Here is a 15,378-nt window from a genome sequence, read left to right as displayed (position 1 = left end):
ATTCAAACCTAGGGCTTCTTTGGACTCAAAGTCCAAAATTGTATCCACCATGGCCTGCTGCTTCTCATTTATTCTGAATCTTATGATCTTTAGGTATCATCTTAAGCAAGTCTCTTAATTTTCCTAGGTTCTTGTTTCCTCGTCTGTAAAATAAGGGAGTTAGATTAGGTGACCTCTGATGCCTGTGATTCCATAGCCTGAGGCAAACTAGAAATGGGGGGGAAGCAGAGATTATTTTAAAAAAAAAGTAAAGAAATGGAGTTAATGTTAAAGAGTATGGGAGGAAGTAAAGGTAGAGTAAGGACGGAGATATGGCTGGACATTTTTGAAGGAAAAACTTGAGAGCTTGAATTTATTAAATAAAGTTGATTTCAAATTAAGCCCTTTCTATGTGCTGGGTATGATGTGCTTTCCTTTCTTTGAAGGAAAGAAGCCAGGTGGAATATTTGAGTGGCTTTGAGTTAGAGGGAAGAAATATACAATAGCAAAATCATAAAAATGTCACCTAAAGTTTGGCTTTCATCTACATCAGTTTCAGAAAACTGCCAAATGTGATAAAGGTCAACCCATTCAAATATTGCTTTATAGTTTAGCTAGTGGGTTATAGGGTCTGTTTATGGCATGGGGATCAAGTTGCTGAACTGTGCAGTTTGTTTCACATTAATCCATGGAAACCCAGGAAAATAAGAACTTTATCTGTATAAAGCAAATTTTACAATTAAAGCCCATTTGTTTTGTTTGTTTTTTTGAGGCAATGGGGTTAAGTGACTTAAGGGTCACACAGTTAGTAAGAGTCTGAGGTTAAATTTGAACTCAGGTCCTCCTGACTCCAGGGCTGGTGCTCTGTTCACTGCACTATCTAACTTCCCCTTAAAACTCATTAAAAAAATTTTTTTAATATACCCAAAAAATCCATAATGTCAAAGATTCCATGCAGCACACAAGGTATTTAAAATTTAGCAGCTAAGCCTTAGAAAGTTGCCTGGGGCTTAGAAATGTGAAGGGCAGCTAGGTCAGTGGATAGAGGTTACTAGTTATGTGACCAGGGGCAAGTCACTTAATGCTATTTGCCTCAGTTTCCTTATCTATGAAATGAGCTGGAGAAGCAAATGGCAAACCACTCCAGTGTCTTTGCCAAGAAAAGCCCAGATGGGATCACAGAGATTAGGACACAACCAGCAACAACAGAGAAGTTCAATCCCAGAATCACATAGTTGGTGTCAAAAAGCAAGACTTAAACCTAAAGATCTTCTTGAGTCCATTTCCCGTCCTCTATCCCTTTTGTCAGGTTGATTCTCTAATAAAAAAAGAAAATTTTTAAAAGTTGTTGCCTGTGTTTTATGTGTTCAATATTTTTGCCTATTCCAACATACAAAGTTATCTGAAAAAAATTTATTTTTTCATAATTGAGCTTCAGTCATTTATGTGACAATGAATAAAATATAGAGATGAATGTATACTTGAACATGGTCAAGAATTGACTAAGAACTTTTTTTAAAACCAGTTTCTGTATCCAACTGTATGTGTGTTAAATGCCTCACCATTTCAAATATGTAGTGTCCAGTATAATCATACTGTGAAGGATAAGCAAAAATGCAGTTTGCTAGCATAAGTGAAAGCAAAAAAGTGTACTGTTCAATATGGGGCTGAATTTGGCTCTGTGGTCTACAGTGGGAAGCAGACATCATTTGTTCACCCTGGAACATCATGAACGTTGCCATGGCAACGTGAGAGATTTGCTCAAGATGAAATAAAATTGTCCTGGGAGGCATTGTTCTAAGCATCATTTTCACAGAAGTTTGCTTTGAAGCTGTTTAAAGACATTTTAAAACCTTAGGTCTGACTGTTGTTGGTGTGGCCTCTCCAACCAGGTGGATTAAAATGACCAGTTTGTCACTGTTTTGCCACCTTGCCCTGTCCTGGCTCCACTATCCCATCTCTTGTTTCCCCTTAATGTCCTTGAAGCAGTAAACAGCCTTGTCCTAGCTATTTCTATGGGAGGGGATGAGAGAGGTAAAGTGATGGAGGGTAGAAAATAAGAGCTATTTCGTCCACTAGATTGACTACTTTTGGTCACATCTTGCTTCCCCTTAGCCCAGGGATGCCAAGAACACAATATTGTTTTGCACATTCTTAGGGTTTTTCTAGCAATTGTCATTTGCACTGAACTGTTCACATACTTTGAGCTCCTTATCGTCAGCCAGAGTGGTCTGTATAATATCAGGTCTTAGAAAATACATAGACCATTCTGGTGCCCTTCTTCCATCCTGAAGGGCAGGTCTTCCAAGGAATTGCTATATAAGGAACTCAAGATATCCTGAGTTTCACATCTCCTAAAACCATGGCTCATGAGCCCCAACTAATGTGTTTACCTTTAATGTTCAGCCAGAGGACATCATTAGTTCAAAGCAAAAGCATTTAATGAAATGGCGTAGAAAGAAAAGTATCCACAGAAGATTTTTCTCTCCACAAACCTCATGAAATACTGGCTACATCAAGGGAGCAGATACTGCCAGGCTTTTTTACCTTTAAGCCCATCAACTTTTTTCTAGCTCTTTAGAGAAGGCAGAAACTACTATCATGGACCATTTAAATGAGCCTTCCCTTGGTTCACCTGACTTGTTTCCTTTAGAATCTTGGTTGGCCTTTTTCTCATTGGGAGGTTTTCAGCCCTGGCTCTAAGCACTTTATAGCGAAGACCAAGGTAGTCCCAGCTATCTAAGACCCTCAGGCTCAGTTTTTTTTTTCTTTGAACTAAACTTCCTAGTTGTTGGTTTTGGGATCTCCCAGTGTAATTCATGGTGAGCAATTCTATGTCCCTCTCCATTTTAGTCTCTGAAGGCTAGACTATAAACAAGATAATTGCTTACTCAGTAACTACCAATTAGCTTTGGGGGTCAGAGTTAACCTAGTTTTTTTTTTTTTAAACTATAAATCTCTTCTGTTCTCCCATATAATGAGTGGATAAGGAAAGGCACAGAAACAGTGCCAAGCCCAGGGGATAAAATCATTGTCTCTTCACCTTCTCAGCCATTCCTGGCCCTTCGATATCTAAAAGAGGCCAGCAAAGTCTGGTGGGAGCCTGGGTCCATGATATTTATCTCATTTTGGCTTCATGGTATTCTGACTAAACTAATAAGGTAGACATGGGAACTGAGATTGAAGCCCATACATGACTGTGATTGTAGTTGGTTGAAACACTTGGATGTGCTCAAATTAAGAGGGAAACATTAAATTAACCAAACATACATAATTAGTGTAGCAAAACTCTCATTATGTATTCCAAAGCCAAAACCCAAACAGTTGTTGGATTTTTTTCCCCTGCTGTTTTGTAAGAACCTTATGACTGTTTTGCATTTGTGTGAATAATCGAGTTGTCTGAAGAGACTGGGGAGGGAGTTTGGATTTTTACTTAAATTTTTTTTGAAAATATCAAAAATGAGGAGTTAATGTGGAAAAGGAAGAACTGTTCCTCTAATCCAAAACTAAAATTTGATTTCTTCCTCTCGGTTTATTTGTGAGAACAGATACTTTGTATGATAAAATACTTTGTCTCTTTCAAAAAATGCTACAAATGCTCCATTTCCTTGAGGTAGAAAATTATGAAACAAAGTGGATTTTAAATTTATTACAGCTGGAAATAGAATCTACTAATATCTGAAATAAAACATGGCACTATTTTATTTGGGGCTTAATGTCCCTTAATGGGACAACCCAAAATTTTGATCTTATTAAATGGATGAAGCAGGGAAGGAATATCAAAGGACCTGGGGTTGAAGCCAGACTCTGCTGCTTATAAATAAAACATAGCAAACAATATTTATTAAGTCTCTGCTTTTTGCAGAGGGCTGAAGCTAGTTGTATAAAGACAGTTACAAAAGAAAGTTTTGTCTGGCCAGAGTTGAAAGATCCATATCGACAAGACTGCTTATGTCACACTCTGTCCTGAGTGCAGGAATGGGGGAGAGGGGAGGCTGTGCATATTTTGGTCAGTTTTGGGCAGGTGATAGAACACACATTTTTCAGGGCGCCTGTAGAAGAGTAGATAAAGTACCTCACTTCGCAGTCCCGTGACCCTGGACAAATCACTTAATGAGGCTGAACCTCAATTCTTCATCAGCATAATAAAGATGGCGACTGCACCCACCTCACTGGGCTATTGTGATTACCAAATGAGCTAATGCAAATAGCACCCTTTATAAACCTTAAAGCAATAAATAAATGTTAGCTCTTATTACTAGGTATGATTTTTCCTGCCCTCCGTGTTCATTTTAACCTGATTTCAACTGAATGAACAGAGGAACCAACGTTTATGAAGCACCTGCTATGTAGGCACTGTGCTAAACTCTTTACAGATCTGTCTCATTTGATTTTCACAACCCAGTGAGTAGGTGCTGTTATGATCCCCATTTGACAGGGAAATGGAGGCAGACGGAGGCTAAGTAACTTGCCCAGGGTCACATAGCTAGTAAATGTCTCATGTCAGATCTCAGATCTTCTTGACTCCTGGCCCCAGAGCTCTATCCACTCCACCACCTCAAACATAAATATGTCAAGGCTGGTGATCAGGGCCACTGAATATGAGTTATCTCAAGATCTCCATCCTCCTAGGGGTTGTTCTGGGCTTCAGATCACTTGGGGAAGGGCTTGAGTGAATGAATGTGAGTGGGAACGTGGAAATGAAAAAGAGGAAATAAAGCAGTACCTTTAGATAGTGACACCCCGGATCCTAATTCCTTATCCCTTCATTCAGAGCCCTTCGCTATCTGTTGTGACCTGAGATATCTAACTTCATCTATCACTCCTCCCCAGTCTGAAACATCCTTCCAGTCAGACTATTCTCCTTACTGACATCCACACACCACATCCTCTTTCTGGCTTCTGTGCCCGTATTTCCTCAAGTTGAAATGCCTGAACCCCCCCTCCCCCAGTCCCACCCCTTCTCTGATTGATTGTACAGATCCTTTCCATCTTCCCCACAAAGCCCATGCCAATTACTGTAACTGCCTCCTCTGACCTCCCAAACACTTACAGGCTGTAGGACATCATTTTGCCCTTGATTATATAGTATTATTCTCATAGTATTTCAGATGCGTTAAACTTATCTCTCCAACTAGAGTGTTATTCTCATAGTGTTTCAAATGTGTTAATCTTATCTCCCCAACTAGAGCATAAATTTCTTGAAGGCAGACATCACATATTTTACACCTCTTGTATATACTACACTACAGTACCCAGCACATTGACCAGTAGGAGTTTAATACTTGCTTACTGGTTGACTGATTAGAGAGATTAAGGCATAAAAGGAAGAGTGAGGCACACATGAATAGTTGCTAGCAGGAAAGAATTTAGACCATGGTGCCAGGACCAATTCCAGCATTCCAAGACTATTGGAATGTTGTCAGGTTCCAAGTTGTGACTATAGTATCACCCAGCATCCCAAGGACAGAGTGTTTCTGGGTGAGCCTTGAACGATGGGTGGCAAGATTAGAACAATGGAATGTGCCTGAAGGCAAAAACAGGGGCCTCCAACCCCTCAGCCCAACCAGGGACTTCCTGGAGGGATGCTTGACCAAGCAGGGGGCCTGCAATTTGTGTCCACATAGGACAAAGTGAAGGGAGCATGGGCCAGTGGTCTGGATGATTTGATCGGTGTTGATACTTCTAATGGACTCATTCCCACCACTGATATCTGCCTGGAATCCATTGTGACTACACTTTCCAGCATTTGTCCACGGCTGCAGCTGCTGTGGAATGTGATGAATTCAGAGGGCCCTGAACTGGGAACAGAGCCCCCACTTTTGTCATTGCCTTATGTGACCCTAGGCACGACATAGAATCCCAGTGTCTCCAGGGACCTCAGAGGTCATCTATTTTTATGCTCTACCCGAACCGGGTACAGTGTCCTGGCAATCAGTCAGTCAGAAAGCATTTTTTAAGTGCCAGGTACTGTGCTAGATGCTGACGATGCAGAGATCAAAATGGAGCAATCCCTGCTGTCAGGAGAGCTAACATTCTCTTAGAAATAAGTAAAGAGAATTTACCTCTAAAAACAACTTGCTCTCTAATGGAGAGAAAATTAACAAATCCCAACCCTTGTCCCCTCCTTAGGTTCTCATGATACACACAGAATCAGAGAATCCGGGATTTGGAAAGGACCTCAGAGGTCAAATTTAAGTCAACCTACACTTATATTTGTTGAGACCTCAGTTTCTTCATCTATAAAATGGGGGTAATGAGCTCTGCCCTAATTACTTCACAAGGCAATCATAAGAATAAGGAAAGTGCTTTGAGAAGGGTAAAGTGTATAAATATAAAGGGAAATACATAGAGCCCTGACTTGGAGTCAGGGAGACCTGAGTTCAATTCCAACCTCAGACATCATCTGTGTGACCTTCAGCAAGTCTGTTAACCTCTTTCAGCCTCAGTTTCCTCATCTGCAAAATGGGATAATAATAGCACTCACTTCCCAGAGTTGTTGGGAGGATCTAATTTGTCCAGTGCTTTGCAAACTTTAAAGCATTCTTTAGATATTAGCTATTGTGATTATATTGGAAACAGAGAAGGAATGTGTTCAACATGTACCAGAGAAGGGCTGTGGACTGATAATCCTATCCCTTACTTTTTTGAACTTCAACTTTGAAAATTCCATTTTTTGGAAAGTCTATATGACCTGAACCTTCTTGGGGGGAGGGAAGGTAAGAGGAGGCACATCCTGTATGAAACCAAGATGAGGGTGGGGGATACCAAAAAAAGGGGAACCAACTTCTCTGCTCTTAAGAAGTTTACAATCTAGTTGGTAGTGTCCAACATACCAACAGAACACTCCTGAAGTTACTCACGTGAATCTGTTATTAAATTCCTCATACTGTGGGAACTCCCTCTACAAGGTATCTATGACTTGTAGAGTAGCTAAGTCCTAGGGAGTTGCCTAAGATGCAAAAAGACTTTCCCAGAGTTATTCAACCAGTAAGTGTCAAAGACTAGATTTGAAGAGGGTTTTCCCAACCGCAGACCCTGTGCTCAATCCAGTGCTCCACTTTTGGCCTGAATAATCCTGTTTTTTGCTGTTATTTTTCAGTTGTGTCTGACTCTTCCGTGACCCCATTTAGGGTGTTCTTGGCAAAAATACTGGAGCGATTTGCTATTTCCTTCTCCAGCTCATTTTACAGATGAGGAAACTGAGGCAAATAGGGTGAAGTGAATTGCCCAGGGTCACATAGCTAGTAAGTGTCTGAGGCTGGATTTGAACTCAGGGAGATGAATCTTCCTGACTTCAGGCCCAACACTGTATCCACTGTGCAACCTAACTGTTTTAGTCATCTACATTGAGATACCTGACATCCATATCTTCTTTGCTAGAGAGGCAACTTAGAACAACCAAGACCAGGGTTCAAGTCCTCCCTCTGACAGGTATTGGCTGTATGACCCTGGGCAACTCTTCAGTGCTCTCTAGGCAACTCTCTAAGATGTGGATTCCTTAATCTCTGTGTGTGTGTGTGTGTGTGTGTGTGTGTGTGTGTGTGTGTGTGTGTGTGTGATGGAACCACTTGGCAGTCTGGTTAAGCCTATGGACTCCTCAGAATAATGTTTTTAAATGCATAAAATAAGACAACAGGATTGCAACGGAAACCAATTTGTTGAAATAGTTATAACATTTTTTTAAAATACATTCAGAAACCCCCAGGTTAAGAACCTCTGCTAAGACTGTAAGTTTCATAGAAGGTGCCAACCTATTTTGGTAGAGAAAATGTCATTCTCAGAGAGTTTACCATGCCAGTGACATCACAGATCCCCTCTATCCCTATCCTGCTTGCTTCATTTTGTGTAGACACAGCCCTGATATCTCCCCCCATACCCTGTTGCTCTTCTGAGCCTTGCCTTTCCCCCTGTCTTGCATCCTAATTCAGATTCTCATCTGAGCAGTGAGCAAGTATCTGGGATACCTTCCCATCCAAATGCTTTTCTTTGAAGGTCTAGACCCATCTCTCCTCTTTCGACAATCCCAGAGCATTCTGGCAAAGTATTTCTATCTATCCATTTCAATCCATTTCCTCGGCCTCTTCCATTCTCTTTCTCTTCTTGGTCCTCTCTTCTTTCCCTTTTGTTTTTCGTTCTTACTTCTCTCTCCTCTTTTCCTTTTCTTTGCCTTTTGGCTTCTTTGTTCCTTTCCTTCTCTATGTACCTTCATGCTTGGGGCAGGCTGAGGTGGTGCTGGGTGGTCTGAGTACTTCTTGCCCAGATCCTCCCATTCCTGTGTTTCCCACTTCGAGCATCAAGGAAAAATACTGGATTTGAAGTCAAAAGAGCTGGGCTTCCATCTTCACTCTGCCTCTGTCTGATCTCGTGTATGTTGCTTAACCTCTTTATGGTTGTTTGCTTGTTTGGTGGAAAAATGAGGGAAGTTGGACTAAATGATCTCCCAGATCCCATATCATTCTAAACACTGGGGTTCCAAGCAATTAAGTCATCCTTTGCTCCCTCTCAGTGTCCCTCAAAACTCATCAAACCCCAAACTCTAGTTGTGGCCCTCAAGGTAGCCCAAGGCTTTCCTCACTTTAGGTGTTCCGTTGTTGGGTAAATAATCTGTGGCTTGCAACAAACAGAGAGTGTGATCTCTGTTTGTTGGGAGATGGGGAAATTCTGGAACCTGAAGGATGGTAGGTCATGCAGAACTCAGTGAATGCTCCTAAAGCCATTTAATATCCTTTAGAAAAGAAGCCAGATAAAGGCTTGAGTGCGCTGCTGTTAATAACGGACATTTTCTTTCTTTTTTTTTTTTAATTCTAGGATCTTAGCTCTTTTGCCATGCCATTCTTAGATGGAGACCTGGAAAACTCGGAAAAACATGCTTCCCGTAAGGTAAGATCACCTCATTCACAGCTTGTGTGTTTCCCACTTGGAGTGAGGGAGAGTTACATGTCGGCACTCAAGTATCAGTCCCACCCTCTGGTCACATTGCTACAGAAACACACTCCCCTCCCTGATTAGTGGGGTAGCTCTTCTACCTCTCTATGGCTTGGGCCTGATGATTCAGGTGGTAGGTTATCCAGGCCTGACATTCCTCTTCCTCCCTCTTGTTGCTTATATTTGTGTCTTTGGGGCACTTTATTAGCAGCAGAGTGGTCAAAGTCAAAAGAGATGAACGTCACATTCAACCCTTTGGTTATGCTCTATCTGTTAGTAGTCCTGGGCATGAGAGAAAGGTCGAAGGTGGTAGTGAATATGAGATGTGGGTATTATCTGCAGGGATGATTTCATTAAGATAGCTCTGCCCTCATTATCACAGATAACAAAGTTGATTCTGACCCTGAAATAGCCCGGATTTGGCTATCTTTTTTTCCCTGTCCTTTGCTATGACCCTCACTCTCTTTTTCTTTATCTCACATTTCCCTTGCTCTCTATCTTCCCCTCCCCATGTTCCCCTTCTATTTCTGTCTCCCTTTCTCTCTTCTTCTTCCCCTCCTTCCTGCTTTGTCTCTCTGACTTCCTCTTTTTTTCATTTCTCTTCTTCTCCTTTCACTTCCTATCCCCCTCCCCCCATTCCCTGACTTTTTGAACATTTACACTTAATTGAAATAATTTTTCAGGAGAAGTTTTGCTCAAAGCTTGTAAATAAAAAATTCTCTATAAAAGATTTAATGACAGTTAAATGAAGATGAATGATTGAAACCTTCCTGGGATTTGTCATCTGTTAAACCCTGGTTTTTCTGTCTTGCTATAATGACATTTCGTTTTGAAAGATATTTGTGTTGTGTAGATAATTGCGCAAGTCTGGTGCTCAGACATCCCAAAATGCTAAATTTCTTTAATTGGTGCATTCAGTTGTTATCTGTAGCGGTAGGAATGCTCAGATTTTGTGTATTGTGTTCTAAATTATATTAAAATTTTTTTTAAAAAAACTATTTTGCTACTACAAAAAAAAAAAAAAAACAACCCTTTCCTTTGAGTTTCTCAATCCTCCTTGATTTTTCCAGCTTATTTGTAAGGTCTGAGAAATTCCTTGGAGCGAAATCACTGGACCCAACTTTGAGGTTCTAGTCTAGCTAGGAAGGTTGTAATCTTTACCCCTCCTTGCTACTTCATCTTCTTTTTCTAAACTACTCTTATCACCCTTCCTCTCCCCCTCTCTATCTTCCTCTTCTCTCTTCTCCTCCCTTTCCTTTGTCATTCTGTTAGATGGTACAGTGAATAGTGCCCCGGGCTTGGAGTCAGGAGCATTTATCTTCCTGAGTACAAATCAGGCTTCAAACACTTGCTAGCTGTGTAACCCTAGGCAAGTCACCTCACCCTGTTTGCTTCAGTTTCTTCATCTGTACCATGAAGTGGAGAAGGAAATGGCAAAGTACTCCAGTATCTTTGCCAAGAAAACCCTAAATGGGGTCACAAAGTATTGGACACGTCCAAAATGATTGAACAACAACAGAATTACTTGAACTCATGTAACTCATCGGTGACTCAGAGATGCCATCTGGGGTGTGAATTTGAAGGCATAAATCTGAGTCAGAGAGGGCCTTAGTGGAGGATTAGGAGGGGAAACAAAGCAGCTGTCTTCGGAGCTGTGGGACAAGGCAGTGTTTCTCCTCCAGTGGAGAAGTGAATTTGGAACAGGAAGCTGGGGATGGAGCAGTCATCCCAGAGTCTGTCTGCAGTAAAATGAGGAGTGTGGCCTGAGCCTGAAACTAAAGATACCAAAATAATCAGGGAAGTTGCCTTGAAACTCGATTTTTTTTTTGTTCTGAATGCCCTCAGGAGCTGGAATCACCAAGAGTTACAATATGAGTAATGGTAAATATTTAGTCTTTGCTCTGAGCATTTTAATTAAATATAATTGAATCAACTAATTAATTAATACAGACCTATGGGGCTCTCTTCCTTCTTCCTCTTTGCCTTCTCTCCCTGCCAAGAGCAGTTGGCTTCACTTTAACCTGCCCTATTAGTGGCTCTGGTAGCCTAACTAAATGAGAACCTCAAAATGATTTTGCCTCAGGAATTTCCTGGGTCTGTAAAGAAGTGGGAAAAAGTGGAGGAGGATTTCCACGCTTAAAGGAAAATATTTCAAACAAACTCAAAGGATTTCAATCAGGCTCCGGGACTAAGATCACAAGAGAATCCTTACCATCAGAGAACATTTACGAGTACCTACTTTGTGTCCAACAAGAGGCTTGGCGCTATCCCTGCCTTCCATGAATCTGGGATCTAGTTGGAAAGAGAGCTGTGAGCTAGAAGGATTCAAGGACAGTACACATGTTGGTTTTCATTCTACTGAACTAACCTGTTTGTACTATCTGTCATCTAAACTTGTGTTTCTTTCCACAAAGATTTGTTCATCTTGTTGCACATTCCTTGAACAAGGAACCAAAGTTTGCATAATATAGATGGGGTGGGGGTGGACTAAAGTTAGGATGGGCTTTGAGATACCTTGTAGAGACAATAAATATTCTAGGAGTAGAAGGGAGACCAAGGGTCTTTTAGGGAGGGCGTCTGTTCTAGGTAAAAATGTTCTTTACCTACCCTTTATCTCTGCCCATGCTCCATAGCCACCTGACACAACTAAGGTACCCTGGGCATAAGACCCAAAGGGCTGAATAGTTATTTTTGCACCGAAAATACACATTGCATGCAGTGATTTTTGAGTGTGAAAATATTCTTAAATATTCTATTTCAAAGTTTCTCCAAGGCCCTTTTCACTTTAGTGTGTTCTGTGTCCCCAGGTCTCTCCAGACCAGCGTTGATGGATTCCAACAATATTTTAATTTAGTTTGTATTTTTGAAAATTCAATTTTATTGGGGTTTTTTTTCAGTTAATAAGTATTTGTTTTCTTTCTGTCTCAGCTCCTCCCCCATCATTGGGGAAGAAAAGAAAAAGAAGTACCTTATAACAAGTATAAGCAAATTGCTGTTTCAGGGGATTTACTGTATGTAGTGTGCTTCATCATCAGTCCTCTGGGATTGGGGTTGGTCATCAGCAATGTATTTTGAGTCTTGAAGTATTTTTTGGCCAGATTAGTTTGGGAAATGCTCCTCTATATACTTTCTAGTCTGTCCAGTAGAATGAAAGCTCCCCTATGGAAGGGACTAGTTTTTATTTGGTATCTCCCAGTGAAGAGCACAATGCCTGGCACACAGCAAGTGCTTAATAAATGCTTAGCAAATTGGATTTACTTCAACTTGCAGTGGAAAAGGAACTGGAATTGATGCCAGATTATGATACAAATAACAAAATAGTAGGTGAGAGGAAATGGGTCATTCTGAGTCAAGAAAGCCGAAGAAAGAGGTTCAGAGAGAGAAATTCAGAATTGCAGGAGAGATTCTAGTACAGAGCAGGGGTCAGACCTAATGGGTTCAGAGGGCCGTGTGGTGAGAGGTGATTAGAAATGACTGAACCGTAAACTGCCGGTGCTAACGGCTGCCATTCTAGAAGGGGGCAGCTCATACCAGTGGCTGTGGAAGAGCTGGTGCTTCCAGACTCCCTCAGGTGTTGCTTTTACCTTTCTGGATGTTGGTTTGTAATAGAGCTTGCTAAAAGAGGGTTAACCAACCCCCAACCTTAACACACTGTTGTTAAGCCTGCCATACCCTAGACCTGTCAAACACCAGGACTCCTAGAATCCTTAAGCCTTGGACACAGAGTACCAGCACAGCTGAAGTCCACAAAATTACACACACACACACACACACACACACACACACACACACACACACACACGATTGTTCTTGCTCAATTGTGTCTGACTCTTTGTGATTCCATTTGGGGTTTTCTTGGCAAAGATAATGGAGTGGTTTGCCATTTCCTTCTCCAGCTCATCTTACAGATGAGGAAACTGAGGCAAACAGAGTTAAATGAGTCACATAGCTAGTGTCTGAGGCCAGATTTGAACTCAGGAAGATGAGTTTTCCTGGCTCCAGGCCCAGCATTCTATCCACTATGCCACCTAGCTGCCTATATATTTGCTTGAGAAAACATGGTTTAATGGGAACTATCAGATTCTAAAATAAATAGCTTACTAAATGACATACAAATCTATCAAAAATTATACCTGTCAAATAGAAAGAGCATCATTAACAATAAACCTAAACATAGAAGACTTATAATTATTCTGTATCTGTCCTGGACCAAATAGGTTCTGCTAGGACATGAAGCCATATGGATTTGCCACAAGATAGACAGACAGACAGACACACACACACACACACACACACACACACACACACACACACTTACTTTTTTGATTGCTTCTCCACTCACAGGAAGAGTATTTTTCTACATCAGTTCACTAAGACGTTTGAGGGAAGAAGGTATACCTTAGCTCCCCTGCTACTTTTCCATCAACAGAAGAGAAATCCAGGGTAAAGAGACAGTTCAGACTATTGTTGTCCCATGGCCAACCAGAAACAAAGAGAACAAAGAAGGTCAGGAGTAAACCCTTGGGAAGACCTGGATGAAGCCTACTATTATTGCCAGTTAAGTCAGGTTTCACATCAGTTCTCTCAGCCTACTATTGGGCTCAGCTTCAAGGGTGATGCAACCTCCTACTGCAAGTGCCACCAGGAAGAAGTCATTCATTAATCTGAGGGAGTCCAACCCATTTAATGCACACAAAGCAACCTCCCTCAGTCTAGTCCACTTGACTTGTTGGGAATCAACACAAGGGGGACTCACCCTATTCATGTTAAAGTCTGTCCTCCACGCCCCTCCTTGAGTACCATCCTGCTCTGGTGGGACCTTGGTAAGAGGAGGAGTAGAATCCCATCCCTTCTGCATTCAAACATATAGGAGACACAATTGCCAAATATGACGACACTAAGCATATGGGAGCCAAGGAGGCCTCTCTGGTTGTTTAGATTTAATGCTCTACACATATGTATGTCTTCCTTTCTGTCCTTCTGGTGCTTTCAACAGGTTTCCACTCATCCCCTCAAAACACACAAAATAGACTCTTGCCATGGAAGCCAACCTAGCTTCTGGCTTCAGCCTGGGAAAGGCCAAGTGAGACAAAACAGTGACAAGCCTTCTTATGACCTCAGAGGTCCTTATGTCTGGCTTCTCCCTCTTATCCTTAAAGGAATGTCTCCTGGTCATCTCTAAATGCCTCTTAGTATCTGACAGAAGCCAAGATGAATGAACCCTTAAGGAACTTAACAGTCTCTTTGGGAATACAAGATAAACCAATGTATGAAAGATTTTAAGATGATTTTTAACACATGCAAACCAGGGCGAGTAAACAACATTGCATATTATGGGCATGCGTGCTAAGGGAGATTCATGGTGTAGGTATACCTCAGAGACATTGCAGGTTCGGTTCCAGAACACCACAGTCAAGTGAATATAGCAATAAAGGGAGGCACATGAACTTTTTGGTTTCCCAGTGCATATAAAAGTTATGTTTACATTATACTGTAGTCGTTAAGTGTGCGGTAGTATTATGTCTAAAAAATGTATATACTTTAATTAAAAATACTAAAAAGTACTAACCATCATCTGAGCCTTCAGTGAGTTGTAATCTTTTTGCTGGTAGAGGGTCTTGCCTCGATGTTAATGGCTACTGACTGATGGGGTGGTGGTTGTTGAAAGTTGGGGTGGCGGTGGCAATTTCATAAAATAAGACAGCAATGAAGTTTGCCTCACCGATTGATTCTTCCTTTCACTTGAACACTTAAGAGGCCATTGTAGGGTTATCAACTGGCCTAATTTCAATAAAGTTGTGTCTCAGGGAATAGGGAGGCCCATGGTGAGAGAGAGAGAGACCAGGAATGGCAGGTCAGTGAAGCAGTCAGAACACACACAACATTTATCAATTAAGTTCACCATCTTAAAGTGGTTTGTGGTAACCCAAAACAATTACAATAATAACAACGACAAAAATCATTGATCACAGATCACCATAACAGATATAATAATGATGAAAAGTTTGAAATATTGCAAGAATTACCAAAATGTGACACAGAGACATAATGTGAGCACATGCTGTTGGAAAAATGGAGCAAGCTGATAGATTTGTTCAACAAAGGGTTGCCACAAACGTTCAATTCATTAAAAAAAATATATCATCTTCGAAGCACAATAAGGCAAAGGGCAATAAAACAAGGTATACCTGTAAAGGGTGGTGCTGCTCTGGGGTGTGTGAGTAGGGGGAAATTACGTGAACAAACCCATTTTCCTCCACATTCCACCTCCATTTTGCAGTTTATGAAAAACAGCCCTTTTTTCCTCAGAAATGCAGACAAACCTGTGATATCTTTGTTCACACCGATCCTTTCCCCTCCACACCTGAAAGATTTACTTCCCACTTCTAGATCTATGTGAATACTAATGCTTCAATACTTAGCTCAAGATTTTCTTGTGCTGCAAAGACTTTCCTGTCCCCCCTTCCCAAC

The 15,378-nt window shown here is 41.2% G+C and overlaps 1 protein-coding gene across 5 annotated transcripts in view; it reads left to right on the top strand.

Moving 5' to 3' along the window:
• The window catches only part of PRKAG2 (protein kinase AMP-activated non-catalytic subunit gamma 2), a 452,810-nt gene that overhangs the window by 152,232 nt on the left and 285,200 nt on the right, over nt 1-15,378 (top strand). For all 5 annotated transcript variants that reach the window (XM_027840946.1, XM_027840942.1, XM_027840944.1 and 2 more), the window contains one exon: nt 8,791-8,862. In XM_027840946.1, the coding sequence (XP_027696747.1) occupies nt 8,791-8,862 (72 nt within the window). The remainder of the gene's footprint in view (nt 1-8,790; nt 8,863-15,378) is intronic.

This window comes from Vombatus ursinus, unplaced genomic scaffold (genome assembly GCF_900497805.2).
Source record: "Vombatus ursinus unplaced genomic scaffold, bare-nosed wombat genome assembly UNPS02014852.1, whole genome shotgun sequence".
Classification (NCBI taxonomy): Eukaryota; Metazoa; Chordata; class Mammalia; order Diprotodontia; family Vombatidae; genus Vombatus; species Vombatus ursinus.
Note: the sequence above shows the minus strand (reverse complement) of the source record. Positions and strands in the feature narration are given on the sequence as shown.